General features: G+C 50.2%; 1 protein-coding gene across 2 annotated transcripts; it reads right to left on the bottom strand.

Moving 5' to 3' along the window:
* Positions 1-1,695: 1,695 nt before the first annotated feature.
* On the bottom strand, positions 1,696-6,399 carry PCDH8 (protocadherin 8). Of its 2 annotated transcripts, none has more exons than XM_081045646.1 (3): positions 3,553-6,399; positions 3,179-3,386; positions 1,696-2,663 (listed from the first exon to the last, which is right to left on the bottom strand). In XM_081045646.1, exons 1-3 carry the CDS (start codon positions 6,181-6,183, stop codon positions 2,290-2,292), a joined length of 3,213 nt encoding a protein of 1,070 aa, XP_080901772.1. In that variant the 5' UTR covers positions 6,184-6,399; the 3' UTR covers positions 1,696-2,289. The 2 variants fall into 2 exon arrangements, with proteins under 2 accessions (XP_080901772.1, XP_080901773.1); XM_081045647.1 differs by having other exon boundaries at positions 3,844-6,399.
* Positions 6,400-18,974: the final 12,575 nt, after the last annotated feature.

Below are 18,974 nucleotides of genomic sequence, written 5' to 3'. Positions count from 1 at the left end.
TTTTAAGACCTGAATAATGTGTTTGATTTTTTTTTTTAAGTTCCAAGCAAAGATAAGGTCTTTTAATGGTCATTTCTCTAAGGGAAAAATATGATGGTGAAGTCCTAGAGGTTTTGAAAATTGAATTTTGGAGAAGTGAAACAGTTCTCACAGTACCAAATAATGACAATGACATGATACAGCTTTTGAAGGACAAAAGCAGGTAAACACCGTCAGAGACTGGACGTTTTTGGACTGCAATGTGGGATTAGTCATTCTTTTGCTCTGCATTTGATGGGACTGCTCAAGAATAAAGCTTTAGATGGTAGACTAGGAAGGCTACTTCCCTGTGGCCTGGTCATTAGGGTTCCGGATCTGCTGGTAACCTGGCCACATCCACCGTTTCCTTTCTGGGCAGTCTGGGCTCGACAGACGCATGCCTGGTGCCTGCTGAAACCGCTCGACTTTGCACAGGCGGTGGGTGGCGAAGCACTTGTGTGCGCCCACCCTGCTGTTCAGCGTGGAGCCACCACTGGTTTCAATTATGACTTCAACAGGCAGCTTTGAGGGCTCCTCTATTCATTACAGAGCCTCACACTCTATAATTAGTGATAAAGGAACACGGGCACTTCAGAAATATAAAGGGTTAGACAATTAGCAGGCAGCAAAGGCAATGCATTAAGACTTTTCCACCTAACACTTTGCTTCTTTCAAGTTAAAAAAAAACAAAACACTTTTGTTGCTTCCTTTTATTTTCTTGCTTTGAATAATTTGGTTTTGAATTTCATCCGGACCATTTATTAGCTGGGCGTTTTACCTAACCTCACTATGCCCAGTTTTTGTTTTGTTTTTTAATCTGTGAAATGGAGATAATGATAGTTGCCATCTCATGGGGATAGTTTGGGGATTAAATAATTTATGTAGCATACTTTATAAGGACCTCTGCTCATAAAAAAGCTTGTTCGGTAAATGTTAGCTCTCATTATTTTAATTTCAAATGAAATGAATGCATAGAGTGTAAGGCATAGGTCTTCTTAAAAGCCTTCCATTACAAACATTTTCAAACACAAACACACAAATAGACTGGTATAATTACCACACACGTACACACACATGCACGCACACAAACCGTGCTAGCATTGACAGTCAATATTTTATCAATCTTATTTCATATCGCCCCGTGCATTTTCTCATAGAATATTTTAAAGCCAATTCCAAGCATCATGTCATTTCACTCATGAATTTGAGTCTTTTTGATATTAAAATCCTAATCTTCTAAGAGCTTCTTTTTGATCATAACATCCCTAATATGCTAAGAGCTCCTTGGGACTATGTCTTCTTAACTTCAAAGCCCAGTTCCTAGGAGTCACTGACTGCAGTTAGTAAAACCTCTACTGATGTGGAATTGGTAAATGAATAGCCCAAACAGCTTCTCTTGACTTATGGTAGATACTCCATAAATATTTGTTAAATGAGTAAGTGAGGGGAAAAATTTTTTAGAATCCCTAATGTTTATGGATAGGCACATGTTCTAAAAAATCAACAAGTATTTTTAATACTTTGATGAGACTTTCCAATACTTGAATCCCACAGGTTTAATATTGCTGTAAACATTAATAATTCCCAAATAAGCAGTGCTTGAAAGATTTAATTCTGGTATTCAAATTATTTGTGAACGTCTAACCGTAGGCAAGTTCATGAAAAGCAATTAGCAGATTCTTCAAACACATGACAACTCCTTTATTACTGTGCTTATAAGTGACACGGTTTACAGAAAACCAAATGTAATTAAATAACATTGAACTTGAAATCTACCACAGACTCAAGATATACAAGTTATACTTGGCAAGGCAAAACTTCTCAAACACTAGGTTGTTTCAGGTAAAAGATAAATTTCCATTAAGTAATTCCAACACGTTTTGTTTTTTTTTTTTGTCTTACAGACATTTCCTTTGGCAATAACTTCCACTTTAGCTTTTATTATATAAAAATATAACAAATTTCATTATATACAAACATTACATTACACAATGTACAGGTTAAAAACACTAAGAAAATGGCAAGCTGCAAGTGAAATTAAAGTCAATAGCATGATAAGAGAAATGAACTACGGCACACATTTCATAAAAATTACATTAACTACATTTTTGTTTGCAAATACCAAACAGTACCAATGTGATTGGAAATAGCTTCCAACAACTTCATTTTAAGGCACATCTTGCATATTTGTATATACAACACTGAAACCGGTCAATAACTTAGGGGCTTCTCAGAATGACCTGTACATGTGTGAAGACATGCAGCATAGGGTTACACATTTTCATTGGCTTCCTTCTTTGGGGACAGGTACCTGCCAGGGGAGGACTGATAGAGGGGTACCCCGATCTCCTGCAAGTCTGGGAGCCTTCCTGGACGCGGAGGGGAGAGCAGAGTGACTGTCCTGTCATAGTCTCTGTGCAGCACTTTCTCATAGACGCTCTGCAGCCCCACTGTCTTGGGCAGCTGGGCCTGGTAGTAATTGTCCCTGCGCAGAGGATCACGAGGCAGTGACGTGCTCTTACAGAAGGTCGACATCTGGGCGGGTGGGTGAGGTGAGGGGTGCGTGTTGGGCCCTCCGCACGACGGGCTCCAGCAGCGGTCAGAGTGGCCCAGGATCTTACACTCAGCAGTGCACGCCCACAGTCCTAACATAAAAGAGAAAGGAAGAGAGCATGGGTATTACTGAGATTAGGCATTTAACCTCCATCTTCAGAATGTCAGACAGGGTCGGGAGGGCTGAAAAGGAAAGCGTGTATGAAGATGAACGCCAGTGATTCTAGATTTGAAAGGAACGTTGCTTCCTGGAAAGCGACCTAACTCCAAGTTGGCTCTGCTTCTTTTACTGGAAGCAAAATAATAATAATAATAATAATAATAATAATAATAATAATAATAATAAATTGATAAGCACAATTCCCGTCCTCAGATAGGTAGCATCGCCCTTTCCTCTGCCTACCAGAATGGGGCTGTGCTGAATTCAAGTGATGGAGCTGCCTCGACGTGGCGTTTTGAAATTCACCATTTGAGGTCTGCCGGGAACTGGCACTCCGGGACTGAAAAAAGTGGGGAAGAGGGGGGCTGGAAACGGAGATTGACAAGAGGGATTGGCAAAAGAGGAGGGCGAAGAGGAATGCTGAACTTGGTAGGAAAGAGTCCTCACCACTCTGCATGTGGTTGATGAGATCCTTTTTCAGAGCGTCCCCGCTGATGTCGGAATCGCTGTCGTTGAAATCACTGTCCCCTTTGCCACTATCTTTGCCGCTGAACTTCTCTGCTTCTCGGCCGGAGATGGTGTTGAAAGAGTGTCCTTTCCACACCGCCACAGGGGGCGCAGGCTCCTTTCTGAAGCCGGGAGAGGCACCGTAGGGCTGCAGCAGGGAATGGGGGGAGCGGGGATGAAGGTTGGACACGAAACAAAAAACAAGTGCGACAGGTTAGGCATCTCCGACGCACGCGCACCGAGACCCTCCAGTCCCTTCCCCCAGCCTGCCCGCGGAGCATGGAGGGGGGCGCCCAGCCGAAGGAAGGCCTCACCTCGGCGTGCGCGCCGCGGAGTCGCTGCTGCCCCTCGAAGTGACAGGAGCTTTCCCCCGTGGCGCTGCCGCCCTCCGAGCCCGGCACTTCGGCCGCCGCGACCGCGGGCGGGGGCGCGTCGGCCGCGGGGCTGCCAAAGGGCGCTTTGCCGCTGCCAGGGAAGGTGAGGACGTCGAACATGTTGGGCCTGGGCCCGGCTCCCCGGGCGGCCTCCTCCGGAGAGCCAGGAGCCGAGGCGCCGCCGCCCGCCGCCCCGGGCCGCTCTTCCCGGCGGGGCCCCCCTTTGCGCACCTCCTTCTTGCGGCGATTGCAGGTGGTGGCGATGGCGATGATGGCGGCCAGCAGCAGCGTGCAGCTCCCAGCTAGCACGATGATGACGATCAGAGGCGTGTCCCATTGCAGCGCGGGCCTCGACGCCGCGAGCCGCGAGCCCGGCGGGCGAGAGCGCTCCGGGCTCCCGGCACTGGCGGGCGCCACCGGCCCGCGCCCACCGCCTGCTGTCACCACGAAGCTGACGGTGGCGGTGGTGGAGAGCGGGGGACGGCCGCCGTCAGTTATGACCAACAGAGCCCGGAACACGCGGCCCGGCGGCTCCTGGGAGAGGTCGCCCGTGAGCACGATCTCCCCCGTGCGGCGGCCTATGGCGAAGGCTTCTCGCGGCTCCTGCTGCAGGAGGTCGAATGCCAGCTCCCCGTTGGCGCCTTCGTCCGCGTCCCGGGCCTGCACGCGCGCCACGGCTGTGTCCCTCGAGGTGCGCCCGGGGACTGCCACTTCCAGGGAGCCGTTGGCCGGCGCCGGGTGCACCAGGACCGGTGCGTGGTCGTTCTGGTCCAGCACTCGCACTTGCACGAGGGCGCTGCTGGAGAGCTGAGGGGAGCCGCCGTCGCCAGCCTGGATGCGCACGTCCAGCTGGCGCAGCGTCTCGTAGTCGAAGCTGCGCAGCGCGTAAATGGCTCCGGTAGCCGGGTCCACTGAGACATAAGTGGACACTGCGCCCCCGGAGCGGCCCACCTCGGCCTCCAGCAGCCGGTAGGTGACCTGGCCGTTACGGCCCAGGTCCGGGTCCCGGGCGGCCACCGTGGCCAAGTAGGCGCCAGGCGGGTTGTTCTCTCGCACCGACACCTCGTAGACCGGTCGCGTGAAGAGCGGAGCGTTGTCGTTCTCGTCGCCCACGCGCACCGTGTACGGCCGCACAGTGCGGAGCGGGGGCGCACCGCGGTCCTCGGCCACCAGCGTCAGGTTGTACTCGGCGATGCGCTCGCGGTCCAAGGATGCGGCAGTCACCACCAGGTAGCTGCCCGCATAGGCCGGCTGCAGCCGGAAATGCTCGTGCCCGTAGAGGGCGCAGCGCACCTGCCCGTTGGCGCCCGAGTCCCTGTCCGAGGTGCTGACGAGCGCCACCAAGCTCTCTCGCGCCGCCCCCTCTGGTACCAGAGAGATGGCACCGGCCTCTGGCGTCCCGGGCCCGGTCGCCGAGGTCGCGTCCGCCCCACCGAGAGCAGCGGCGGCAGCGGCAGCGGCGAAGGGCGAGGCGGCAGGCGCGCCCGGGGCAGCCAGCGGGGTGATGGCGATGTCCGGCGCGTTGTCATTGACGTCTCGGATGCGCACGATGACCTTGCAGGTGGCGGCGCGGGGCCCAGCGCCACGGTCCTGCGCCCGCACGTCCAGCTCGTAGGTGTCCTGGCGCTCGTAGTCCACGGGTCCGGCCAGGGTGAGGCGGCCCGAACGCGGGTCGAGACGGAAGAGGCGGCGCGCCTCTGGCGGGGTGCGGGCGCCAAAGGCGAACACCACGTCGCCATTGGGGCCCTCGTCGGGGTCGGCGGCGTCCAGATCGAGCAGCAGCGAGCCCACGGGCGCGTCCTCAGCCAGCTCCACCTCCGCCACCGCGCCCTGCGGGAAGGCCGGGCTGTGGTCGTTGGCGTCAAGCACGCGCACGCTGAGGGCGGCTGTGGCAGAGCGCGGCGGGCGGCCGCCGTCCTGGGCCACCAGCTCCAGGCTGTAGGTGGCCTGGCTCTCGCGGTCCAGCTCCTGCAGCAGCACCAGGTCAGCGCACTGGGCGCCGTCTGCGCGCGTCTGCAGCTCTACGCGGAAGGGGCTGTGCGGCTCCGCCAGGCGCACACTCTGCAGCCCGTTGGCGCCCACGTCCTCGTCCACTGGCACCTCCAGGGGGATGCGCGTGCCTACGGCCGCGCCCTCGGACACCTCCACCGGGATCTGGGCCCGGGGGAAGTGCGGCGCGTGGTCGTTGACGTCCCTCACCTCCACCTCCACGTGCACCAGCCGGAACTGCTCCTGCGAGAAGCTGACCACGTCGAAGGCCAGCACGCACTGTGGGGCCTGCCCGCACAGCCGCTCTCGGTCCAGGCCCGCGTCCCCGACGGTCAGCTGCCCGTCGCCCTCGCGCACCCGGAGCAGCGAGCTGTTGAACTGCTTCATCAGGCGGAAGCTGGTGTCTCCGGACACTTTCATATGCAGGTCCTCAGCCAGGGTCCCGATGACTGTGCCGGGGGCGTCCTCCTCGAAGGTGCTGTATCGCACTGTCTTGCTCTGGGCCACTGACAGCACCCAGCAGAGGCTGAAGAGCTGCAAGGGGAAAAGGCAGGGGCTGCCCCTGCGCCTCACTGGACTCATGTCGCCAGCTCCAAGTGCTATTCCAAAACGCTGAAGAAGAGATTCCTTTCGGGTTTGCAGGTCGGGGAGTCAGTCCCGGGCTCCTCGGAGCACGCTGTTTGCGAGCCCTGTGCGGGAGAATTCTGCCGGCTGCAGATCCGCGGCTCAGTCTGGCTCTGAGGACGCGCGGACCCGCCTTCACTCTGCACCTCTCTCTCCTTTCTCCTCTTTGGCGCTGCGCCGCCGCGCGCCGCCTCCGCTTTTATAGCCGTCGATATGCAAATCACCCGAGCCAGGCAGCCAATAGCGACCTAGCCCTCGCACTGCTCCTACGCCAGCCTCTGACAATCCCTTTAATGTGGAAAGGCTTAGAAGGGAAAACAAGAAAGGAAAATTAGAGAATCTTTCCTTTGTTTCTTTAACTCCTTTTGCTTTTTTCCGCTTTCCTGTTAGCGCCGTGTGTGTAGAGGAGTTGGAACAGGTTCTGTTTATTTTGCCCCTCGTGTGACGGCTGCTTGATCCAAGAGCAAACACGCTGGGATTTCGCCCCCTTGGCTCAGGACTCCCCCACTCACTCTCTGCGTTTTGCACCTCGGAGGCTTCCACGCTCTCGCAGCCCCCCTCTCCACATTCATGCTCTTCTCGGTGAGGCTCTGCTCGCCTTTTTTCAGCTTCCCACGACTCCAGGAACAGCCTCTCGATTAAGGAGCCCAAAGAAGAAGGGAAAATTGATTTTATTCAAATTTGTGTCCGCAGTTGTGTTTTGCTCGTGTGAGCCCCAGTGATCAGAGTTACCGCTTCCCTTTCAGAAGAGAGCCCTGCGATGTGTTAGTATGCATGTCACTGTCCAAATGGCTTTCTTAAGCGCCGGGCGCTAGCCGGCAAGGAAAAAAAAAGTTCCAAATAGGATTTAGCATAAGCTTGAGGAGATTTGGAAAGGTTTCAAAGATCAGACTGTATCAAAGGCTTATGAAGCCCTCGTTAGCAGTGGAAATAGAATGGCGTGGCAGGCGATCCCATTGGAGGCCCCAATGTCTGTATTATTTCACAGTGACAAGCTAAGGGGAGAGAAAGTTGAACAGTTTCCATGGTGGAGTTGGGCTAACTTGAATATAATGAGCAAACGCCACATGTATCCATTATGTTCCTCTATTCATCCCCAATCACTGCCATAACTCTCTGGCTAAACGGTGATGGGCGCTGAATTCCACACAATACCCGGCTCACATTAAAGTGCATTTAGAAAACTTTCTCTCCCGATGCCTTGTTCCGCCTATTTAGAGGGTTTTCTTTCTGTTCTAATAAGGCCTCTCTGGGAAGCAGCACTTATCCCGTTCCAGAAGAATAAAATCACAGCATGATGTTGAAACCTGGCACGAACCTGGGGGAACTTAACCATCTGCCTAAGAAAGTGTGGAGCTTGGCAGCCAAGCTCTGGACTAGGCGGGCATCGCGCTGCCCCCACGGGTATCCCTCACCCAGCATCTCTGAAGATCAGGGAGATGGGGCTCCAAGTAGGAACAAGACGGATTCTGACTGATTCTTGTTCAAGAGCTTTATTGAGCGGGCTATGCAAATGCACACGAAGGAGGAGAGGTAACAACAAAAGTCACCCACTGGGAGAAATATTTTTTTCAAAGGCGATGGATTTGATAAGCAGACTGCATTCAATAAACGTTCTTCTGAATCGTGATTTTAGTCCTGCTTTCAACATCCTATCTGTGTTTTCTTTTCCCTCAAACCCGAGTGAATGAATGTGTTTTGGGCTTTTTTCCAGAAGAGAGGCAGGAGTCCTCTGAGAGTAGGGAGACCAAGCAGGGAGCTGGGTGGGCATTGGGGATGGGGGGGGGGATGAAAGAGGTGTTTGAAGTTGCCTGAAAGCAAAAAATGCAATAAATAAAAGCTCATGAGACTGGGTGTGTGTGGGGGGGTGGGCGGTGAATGGTTGGGGGCTTCCCTGAGTGGTCGTGCCTCTCCATTCCCTTTCCATCTCCTGCACCTTGCGGCCCTGGCAATGCTAAAAGCGCGAGGCCAGGCAACTGCAAACGTGCAGGGATGTGGAAAGCTCGACGCCCCCTACAGGAGCCCAATTGTCAGCCATCTCTGTCACTGCTTTTCCCTCCTAACTTCGATTTAAAAGCTTGATCTCTCTCTGCTCTCGCCCAAGAGACATTTTTGGGAGGGTTATGCGCAGCCGAAAAAACTTTGTTTTTCCTTTTTTTTTTTCTGAGCCCGGAAACTCTCTCACTCTGGCTTTGGGCTTGCTGGTGACCTTTGGCTCTCCCAGGGTCTCGTCCTCCTTCTTCACCCGCGTTCCCGGGTGGACCCAGATCCCCACACGTTTAGAGCTGGGCCGTCGGACCTCGGCCTCCCTGCTGCCCCTCGCGTACCCAGGAGAAGTGTGGCCCGCGCAGAGCGGCTGCTGCCGAGCGGGGAACGTGGGGAGGAGGGGACGAAGGAAGAGGGCAGTGGGGCTGGAGTCGCAGAGAAACGATGTCTTGTGTTGTTCCGGGGACTGGACTCTTGCCCAGAGGCCAGCCACGAGTGGCTGCGAGCCGGACCCCACACGTGCGCCCCCAGCGCCCCGACCCCTCTCAGGTCTGGGCTGGACCGCGGGAGCCCAGCCGTGCGCTGTTTACATTTGGGGGTTAGAGGAGAATTTGAATTCACCTTGGCAGGAGAATCTGAACTACCTAATATTTTTACTCAAAGCACCTCCACGTCATCATACTCTTTCTCAAGACTGAAATAAACGAAGGCGTGCGAGGCGGGGTGAAGAGGGATGGGTGAGCGGGCCCAGGCCGAGGGGCGGGAGGAGAGGCGTGGGGCGGCTACGGAAACAGGAGGTCCGAGCCTGTTACCCTCGGCCCCTCGGAAGTGGCCAGGACGGCGGCGGCGCCAGGCAGCGCGGAGCCGGGGCGCGGAGCCGGGGCGCGGATCCCGGGAGGAGAGCGGGGAGCAGGGCTGCCAGCGCCGCGGCCACGTCCGCGCGCGGAGGCCTTTCCCCGCGGCCGCAGAGGTGTGAAGGCACGCGAGCACCGTGAGCTGCCGCCCCCGCCTCCTGCGGCGCCAGATTAGGGAAATACGACTTAAAATAGCGCCTCGGCGCCTGCAGCGACCCCCCGCGGGAAGCGAAGTGTCAGGGGAGCGGGGGCGGGAGGAGCCGCGCGCGGCGGCGGAGCGCGCCCTCCTCCGGAGCTGAGCCGGCCCCACAAAGGCCGCTCCAATCGCCTGGTTACCACACCAAAGGCCGGCACTGGCTCCAAGGAGCCCCTTTCTCGCCGTGTTAGCAACTTCGCCGGCCACTGTCTCGAAATCCTGAGAACAAACACAGCCCCACAATGGCCGGCGTTTTCTCGGAATGCAAATGTTGCGGGCCTCGCAAAGCTGGGTTTCTGTTACCGAGCCTAATGCCCGCATTGTGAGACTCGCGTGCACACCCCGAGATTGACACGGGCGTCACGTGACGGATTAGGGCTCCAGGAAAGTTCTCAAAGCGGCGACAATGGGGAGGGTGGGGGGGCTCAGCCTGATCTAATATCTCCCACAGTTTAGCGGGCAAGAAAATGAGGATATATTCTCCTATGTAATAGGATTATCTTTTCCATTTCAAGTTCTATACAGCACGTAATTTATTTTTAATTAGGATTATATCTACCAGGAAAGGGAACTAGACTTCGCTGGAAAGTGTAATGCTAAGGATGGATGGGGAGAGGGGTTATTTTTTAACCTTTTAACCTAAAAAAATAAATAAATCTCAGAGCCCATCGTTTTTCCTCCATCGGATAAACCATCTCACTCCATCGGATAAACCGTCCAGGGAAGTTTGCTCGGCCAAGCAAAGAACAGAGGCAGCTCTTCACGGCTATCCAATTCATTCTTATAAGGAAAGCAGACTTTGTAGAAATCTCTTAGAATTCCTAAATCCCTGGGATTTACTGGGGTTTGCTCTCTAGAAATGTAACCAAGCTCTTTTCTATACTCCAAACTTTATGTTTTTAAAAAAGTGTCCCCTTAACCGTTTTGGGGCTGTCATTATTGTCATAGGGACTTTTAAACTTTAATACCACACCACAGAGCAACATCCTCCACAACCCTGATTCAAATTCAGCAGTCAGACGATGAAACAATTTAGGGTTGAAGGTAACTGTTATTCAATCATTAATTTTGCATTGATTCCAGTACCAGATGCTCCCAAACCCTGGACTATTCCCAGGTCTTGGGCCACTGGTGCTTTTGTGTGTTCCATGTGTCAGAATGCTCTGGGATACCCACTTTACCTGATAAGAAACTGACTGTTGACTTCAGGCTCAGGGGTCATCCTATTTGGGTTTAAATCTCAACACTACCACTGATTTGCTGTGTGACACTGGGAAAGTTACTTGATCTCTCTGTGTCTTAGTTCTTTCACCAGCAAAATAGGGATAATAATAGTACCTTATAAGGTTATCTTGAAGACTGTGTAAGATACAGTATTAGGTGGTTAGGAAATCCAGAACACATATTAGTTATCATTTTTTTTTAAAGTACAGGGAAGAAACATCAGAGGTCATATAATCTAAACCTCTTATTTTATAGGTGAGGCATTTGTTCAGAAAGGAAACAAAACAAAACAAAACAAAAACCCTCCCACTTCATGACTGCTTCTTTACTATAGTTACAACTGTCCTTCTGATTCCTTTTTGTATTTTTTTCCTCCTCTGGAAATACTAATAGATACAGTGGTAGGTGTATAGATCCCCCCAAAAAGGGAGAAAATGGCCATGTGAGAGTTCAATTAACTTTTATGTCCTCACATCAATTCAAAGTCTTTTGGTACCTTACTCTCTGGTTAAGATCAGATGATGACAAAAAGGCGTTTCAGTAGACTTTTTTTTTTTTAACCACCCATTTCCACAAAAGGCATGTATCATGACTGAAGCCACCTACAGATACAAATATTTAATGGATAGCAACCCATGATACTGGGGAGAAACTGTTCAGTCGAGAGGAGCCTAAGGAGACATGATGACTACATGTAATGTGGTATCCTGGAAGAAAAAAATGACGTTAGGGGAAAACTGAGGAAATCTGAGTAAAGGATGGACTTTAGGTAACACTGTCTCAATGCCGTTCATTAATTATAACAGATGGACCATACCAATGTAAGATGTTAATAACAGGGGAAATTGGGTGCGGAGTATATGGGAACTGTCTACTATCTTTGCAACTTTTCTGTAAATCTAAACTTCTAAAACATAAATTTTTTTTTTTTTAAAAGAACAAAAGGAATCGCAGACCCTGCCCGCCAGCCCTGAGGCAGGGGAGCTAGAAGCTGGAGGAGACAGTAGTTGGTGTGAGAAGGGCGGTGAGAAAGGCCGACACTGTTGCTAATCCCAGGTGGCTGCCCCCAGTCTTCGGGAGAGTGGAATACCTGGACATTCGTCAAGGGTTCCGAGAGCAGCGGGTGGGTATGTACCGCCTGCCTCCATGAGCCCAGAGAAGTGCTCCATTTTGCTGGGGAGGGACAGTGCTCAGGAAAAAATTCTGGGGGAAGGTGACTTGGAGCTGAGTTTTGAAGGATGAGTAGAAATTCGCTAGGGATATGAGGAGAGTGGAAGGGGTGGAGTCTTCTCGAAGGAACAGCAAATTCAGAGGCAGGAAGTTCTGAAGGCTGGGGTGTAGGATGCAATGAAGGGCTGGGTAGGATCGTGGGGATGAAGGGACGAAGAAAGCCAGAGCAAGCAGGTAGGTGCTTTAGGCACTTTGTTGAGGAATTTCAGTTTTATCCTTAAGGCGATGGGGAGCTGTTGAAGGACGTCTCCCCTGAAATCAATAGGCTCAGTAGGGTAAAAAGAGGGTGAAAGAGGAGGGGGGAAGGGAAGTGGAGCAAAAAGCCTAAACTGGTGCACTTTAATCTGGGAGGGAGGGGAAGCGCAATTCTCTCAAACGACTAGTTAGGGAACAGTGACTAGCTAGTTAGTGGTCCAGCTGAATCCCAGGAGACCCAGGGTCGAGAAGCTGGCATCGAAATGGCACTAGCTGTGGTCTGCGGGTTCAGCTAGAGGACTGTTTCCTGATGTGCCAGTCCTGCCTTCTCCTCTAGCCAGGGGGCGCTAAAGTCAGTGGTGCCTCAGGAGCCAGGTTGGTGATGCTCTTGCCATCACCAGTCCTTTGGAGAAGCTTCAGCTTTCTGAGCAAAAAAGCCAAAAACAACCCCCCCACCCCCGCCCGCCTCCCACTGCTGTCCACTTGCGTCCTCCTTGGAAGCAGACAGCCGAGAGAAGGTTCCAGGAGGAACTGCATTCTCCAAGACAAATGGGGGAAGGGCTGGAGTGGAGTGTTCACAGTTGGTCATGGCCTAGGGGTGTGGACAGACAGACAGCTGTCCCTTTATTGCTTGAGCATTCAGCGTTGGAGGAGGAATTAGAATTTCCCTGGAGCCTTTTGGTTGGAAAGTATGGGATACTGCATATGGCCTGGACTCCTAGGACCTTGTTTATGGTTCATGGGCCCGTTTGAGGCGGAATTAGAACCTATTACAGTGTTCATGGAGAAAAGCAAGAGGTTTTGGATAACCAAAGGAGCCCTCAGCAAGGAGCGAAAGAACCACAAGTCGCTCACACCGTGCACAGGAGTTCTGGAGTTAGACAAATTGGAAGGATTAATTGCTTTCAGAGCTCAAAACATGTTGCTGCAAATTTTGGGTTTGTTATTAATAAATCTCACATGATTCAAAAGAAATTAAAGCAGGAAGCTAGAGTCTTTTCAAGGCAGAGAGAATTTTAATCATTGACTAATCTTTTTTTTCCTTCCCTTGATGTCATTGTTCTGTAAGTGCAGAAAACTTCTGACTCAGGCCTTCCTTTGCATCTGCTGGCTGGAACTGGCCGCTCCAAGTGGGTCAATCCACTTTTGAAATGGAAATGCAGTCTGCACGACTGCTTCATCCTCAGAGCCCTGGGACCCGGGCCCAGCCAGGGTATGGTGGAGCCTGGTGTTATAAATTTCTCTGTAGATCTGAGAACAGTTTTAGGCCATTGATCTCATGTCACCCAGCATCGAGATGGAGTGACAGCTGATAAACTGCATGGTGACAGGCTGCGGCCTTGGGAAAAAAAAAAGTCTAGGAAAAAAAAAAGAGCTGATGAATTAGTTATCCGTCACCCAATTCCCCTCACCCTGGATTTTTTCTGAACATTTTAGAAGCGTTTATTTTCAGGTAATTTTACAGTTGTCTTTTTGTCCTTCAGAGGGGATTTGGTCTATGAAACCTCTCAGGGAATTTAAATAAAATCATTATTATACATAAGCTCGATAGCCCTAGAAGTCCCCAAAGCCTTGCTCTTAGGCCTAAACCCTTAGCAGGCTTTTACCTACAGGGGCAGAAAACTGGGATTCAAATAAGCACCTGAATTAATGCCAATTAGTGATTCTTCAGCAGCCTGCACTCCTCAAACACTCCATGCTTTAATAGGGGCCAGTGGGAAAGACGAACATTGGTGGGAGTGGGAATAGATGGGACGCTCCATGGCCAATATTTAAATGAGTATTTTTTTCCCCCAAAACTTTTTGGATCCTCTCTTGATTCCAGCTCCTCTATGCAAGTGTGAGTCACATGTTAGGCCAGGAAGGCCTGGGCGCTTCAGAAAGATTTTGAGGAGGTGAGGTGAGAGGGCCAGGGAGATTAGGGGAGTGTGGCAGATCATTTGTGTTTGCGGATGAATAAAGGTTGAATTCTTGCTGCCCTGGCTGGGGGCTCTGGCTTTGGTGTCCAGTGTGGGAACCCAAGATGGGGGAGAATGGGCTGCTCCACGCATTGAACTGAGAGCACTCTCGGGCACGGCCGGCCCTTCTCAGGGCATCAATCTTGCTTTGCTTTGCCTGGGGAGCCTTGTATAGAACTCATGGTCTCAGGGGCCTAAGAAGAGGGTTAGATGGAGGGATCAGAGCCCCCACAGGGAAAAATAATGTGACAAGCTGTCAGAACATGGCGACTGGGTGACTCCTGTTCCCTCAGTGGTCAGGGGGCCCTGTCAGGCCCAGCATCCTTCAGGGCTGGGAGCCTGGAGGACGGGACAATATAGGATGTATGATGGATTACACACCTTTCCATCAAGCCCCAGTATAGGCTTTTTCTGGCCTTCTGGAAAAGGAGGAGTGGAGTGGCTTTTTCCAGGAGTGGAAGGTTGCAAATAGAATATTTGGGAGGGGGGTTCCAGTGATAAGGAGCCATGGAATCTCTAGGGATCAAAAAGGCTGCTTGCTGAAGTCAACTGTAGAGTAGGTCACCAGGAGGAAATTCAGGGGGTAATAGCAAAATAAAGCATGTCAAAAAAAAATAATACAGCCTATCAAAGTCTGAGGTAGAAGTTCCTTTACTTAGAATAATTGTAGCAGTCAGATGGGCCAGGTTGTGCTTCAGTAACAAGCAACCCCCAAATCTTAGTGACCTAAAACAACAAGTGTATTTTTTTTTTTTTGCTTACTCTGCATGTCCCTGACAGTTGGGATGATGTTTTGTGTGCTACCCTCACTTGGGGACTCAGACTGATGGAGTAGCCACCATCTGGAACTTTCTCCTCATCATGGCAGAAGGAAAAGGGAATGCAGCAAACTGTGCATTTGCTCTTAAAGTTTCTACCCAGATATGACAGACTTTATGTCTGCTTACCTTTCTTGGTCCGTTTCAAAGTCCTGGTAATGTAGTATAAAGCTCATTCTGTCCAGTCATTGGAAGGCAGGCTTGAGGGAACAGAGCAGGAGGCCTGGACAAAATCTTTAGACAGACCATATGCCAAGACATGTGTTCTGAGCTTGCCTCTCATTCTCAGGTTTTGGACATACCATTACTTTCTCCTCCTCCGCCTCCTCCTCTTCCTCCTTCTTCTTTAGCAGCAGGAAAATAGCAGTTGGGAGTAATGCTGGTCAAAGGCTTATGTGTCTCTAAATTGAAGGAAGGTCAGAAATAAATTAGAAGTGTCCTCATGTGACACATTCCTTAAAGTATAGGCTAAATTATAGCTTCAGACTAATTAGTGAGGAAATCCCCCAAGAGTGAAAGATTGAGTATTGGTAATGGGATTACATGTCCTCTCATTCGTGCTTGGGGAAAACTTGTATAAAGTATCTTCATTAATCAGAGTCCTAATGGTTTTTACTTTTACCACCATCAACTGACTACCAGGATCGAAAACATTTTACTAAGCAACTTTCAGAGTGTGAAACTGCGTTCTGCTGAGTGCTTTGCAGTTGGGTTATACCATATGCCTTTCAGGGGGTCACAATCACGTGGGTGGAAGTACTCAGGGCAGCTAAACAAACGTGGAGAACAATAGGAATGTGAATATTGACACTCTGAAGAATAAATGGTTTTCTGCAGGGTATTCAGTAGAGAAGGGATCATGAACAATATTTAGGAAGAATGGAACCAGGAGAATTTAGTTCATTATCGTGTGTGCCATCCACTGCTAGACACTGGCATATAAGCTTTTGCCCTCTAGGACATTCTAGTCTGTGGGGAAGGCAGCTGCACCGTTGCACAATTTTAGTGTAACATGGTTAGTGATAAATTTACTGACAAATGCACAGGAGAGAGGATCAGATTCCAGGAGCTCACAGAAGAAGGGGAGGAGATGGCTTCGGGAACTCCTTGTGGGAAGGAGGGGGCTATTTTAGGCCAAACACTGGACTTGGGATTCCGCATAGGCGTAATTGCCATTGTGTACTTCCAAAGATCTATTTATAACCACCAATATCCCAAAGACCCAGGGACTAAAATAGCTTCTGTTAGACATGAATATGTTATAACAGCCACGTCTTTTTTGAAGTAGGCCAGGTATGAGCCATACATAAAATAACAATAATTTAAATTAGAATTTAGAGAATTTAAGGGGACACAGGGATACCGTGCTGGGATTCTGGACTAAACACTCTGTTTCCAGATTCGTTACGTGAAGTGGATCATTCTCGCTCCAACCTGTCTCAGATTTGAGGTGAGGGTTCCATGATCAAAGGAATGCAGGAGTCTTTCATGACTGTGAAACATTACATACATCACTCCGCAGTGCTGACAGGGATACTTAAAACTAAAGGGACGTGGAGCCAGCTTCACAGGCGTGTGGTGGGTGGGAGGTGGCGAGAGAAGGCCAGCAGCTTGGGGCAACTGCTGAAACGCAAGGGAGACACCAGATCTGAAGTCCATAGAGATATTTTCAGCACCTTGGGTCCCAGAGGTGGAGGGCAGTGATAAAGGAAAGAAGGGTGGTACTCTGCTTAGCTGGGGAGGGGAGGGGCTAGAGGCTACACACGGGTTACAGAAGAGGTTGTTCACTGCTTTGTCCTCAGTGCCTGGCATAAGGAAGTCACCAATAAATATGTACTGGAACGAATGAACGAATGAATGAATGAATGAATGAAAGCAATAAGCATCTCCTTCAGTTGTACCAGGGGATGGTATAGACTCCTTGCCTCCACACAAATGCAGGAGACTCCTGGTTAATGTTTTTCAATATGTACGCATATGTATTTATGTATTTAGTTTTACCCATCCCCCCACCCCCCTGCCCTTGGCAACCATCAGCTTGTTCTCTATAGGTCTTTTTCTGTTTTGTTTTGTTTTTTTTAGATTCCACATGTAAGTGAAATCATATGGTACTTGTCTTTCTCTGCCTGACTTATTTCACTTAACATAATACCCTCTAGGTCCATCCATGTGGTCACAAACGGCAAGATCTCATTCTTTTTATGGCCGAGTAATATTCCATTGTATATATGCCACCTCTTTATCTAATCATCTATCAGTGGTCACCTGCATGGCTTCCACACCTTGGCTATTGTAAGTAATGCTGCAATGAACATAGGGATGCGTATATCTTTTTGAATTAGTGTTTTTGTTTTTTGTCAGATAAATACCCGGAAGTGAAATTGCTGGGTGGAATGGCAGCTTCATTTTTAATTTTTGGAGGACACTCCATACTGTTTTCCATAGTGGCTGCACCCATTTACCATCCCACCAACAGTGCACCAGGGTTCCCTTTTCTCTATATCCTTGCCAGCACTTGTTATCTGTTGATATTTCTGATGTAGTCTTCTGCTTAATTGAGGAAGCATGAGTCGAGAGAGGTGGCCAGAGCTGACCCAATGTCCGAGACTCACTCACCCCGGCATCTCAAGGCCGGTCAGGCCAAGGCTCTGCACCTCGGACAGCAGTACTAGGAAGTCAGGATGCCACTGCACAGGGCCCCAGATCCAGGCTGGAATGACATCCTGCCTGTGCTGCCTGCTCCAGGTTCCATACCTGCAAACATTTGGCTCCTCTTCCCTGAAAGCCCCCAGAATGATTCCAGCTCCCAAAGGCGGGGCTGCCTGCCTGCCACCTACCTGCTCACCTTCAGGCTGGTCGAGGCCACTTCAGCATCTGGGCTTCACCGGATTTTTCTTCTTTATCTGAGTCTTTACCGCATCCCTCTTTCCCAGCCTTCAGCTCAGACGTAATTCTAACTCATTCATAGATAAGCTCACATTACATGTCATTTGTCAAAATCACATTCATTTATTAAATTCTGTCTCTAGAACAAAGGGGCATAGTCCAAACATCTTGGGAAAGTTGTTACTTATCGTACATCCTTCTCGTATGCCCTGGCTGGCTCTGCACGTGTCCTGTCCTGCTCTGTAGGTATTCTCCACGGCTGAGAACGCAGTCCTCTGCCGAGAATAATAGCAATAGTATTTCTAATCATGGTTATGGGTGTTGAGCACTTGATTTTTGCCCGACATTGAGCTAGGCAGTTCACATAGTTAATTTAATTCTCTCAACAGTGTTGTAAAGGAGGTATTATTATGACAAGTTTCAAAGAAACTGAGGCTCAGAGAAATTAAATAATGTCTGCAAGGGCTCCCAGCTGGTTAATGCTATGGAAAAATTTAAATCCAATTCTAATGGGGTGCTTTCTGTTGTGTGGAGCTACACCCCAGTTTTCACCACTGTCTCTCTCCAGAGGACCATCTGCTCTTTTGGTTCCTCTGTCCTCTCCTAGAGGTCCCTCCAAGGTTCTCAAATGTGCAAGACTCCAGCTTTACCATCTTCAGCCCTGACCCCTCTCTTGTGCTCCATTCTATGTCTTTCAGTTGGGCATCTTGTTTGGATACCCAGCTATTATTTCCCAGACAGCTGGCAGGAAACAAAATTCATCCCATCACTTCTCCAACTGTTTTTTTTTTTTTTTTTTTCTGATTGCTCTCTCTGTCAGTAGCACACACTGTCTTCAGGGTTTTCTTTTTTTTTGGTTTTGTTTTTCTAAGTTGTGTAGTGCTCCAAAATGTCACTTGCCTCTTATATCTGACTTCCTAACCTATGGTCTCCACCCTTTGTCAGGGCCCTACCACTCGGGCCTGGATGATTGAAATAGCTTCTGAAGTGAGCCGGCTGCTAGAATGCACAGCACTTTTGTGTATATTAGAAAAAGGCTCCCTGTTCTCTGAATGGATGCAGTCCCATGCCAGGGCACATGACTTGTCAAGCTGAGCACAGTCAGGAGAACTTGTGCAGTCAACAGCCTGCACAACTGTGCACCATGACCCCAGGAGTGAACCTTCTCCATGCCTCATGTTTCTCCCCGTTCAAAACATTTTCACATGAGATAATTTTAAAATGTTCAGCAACTGATATGGCACAGGCACTGACCAATCAGAATGGACACTGGCTTTCGCAGGATCTATATCTGGCTGAGCCAGATTGACTCTTTAGTTGCTGGATTGTGGGAAGTTGCGATAACTGGAGAGAGTCTAAGCTGGCACTTGGGAGTTCATAGCAGTGGATTTTTACCAACCAG

This window comes from Rhinolophus hipposideros (genome assembly GCF_964194185.1).
Source record: "Rhinolophus hipposideros genome assembly, chromosome: 4".
In the NCBI taxonomy this organism is placed as follows: Eukaryota; Metazoa; Chordata; class Mammalia; order Chiroptera; family Rhinolophidae; genus Rhinolophus; species Rhinolophus hipposideros.
The sequence above is the reverse complement of the archived record's forward strand: the minus strand, read 5'-3'. Positions and strand labels throughout refer to the sequence as shown.

Excerpts from the sequence above, each read along its gene's own strand:
- PCDH8 (XM_081045646.1), bottom strand. The coding sequence starts at position 6,183 with ATGAGTCCAGTGAGGCGCAGGGGCAGCCCCTGCCTTTTCCCCTTGCAG. Across the intron at positions 3,387-3,552 it reads TCCGCGGCGCGCACGCCGAG|CCCTACGGTGCCTCTCCCGG; the intron begins GTGAGGCCTTCC and ends TCCCTGCTGCAG. Across the intron at positions 2,664-3,178 it reads CATCAACCACATGCAGAGTG|GACTGTGGGCGTGCACTGCT; the intron begins GTGAGGACTCTT and ends CTTTTATGTTAG.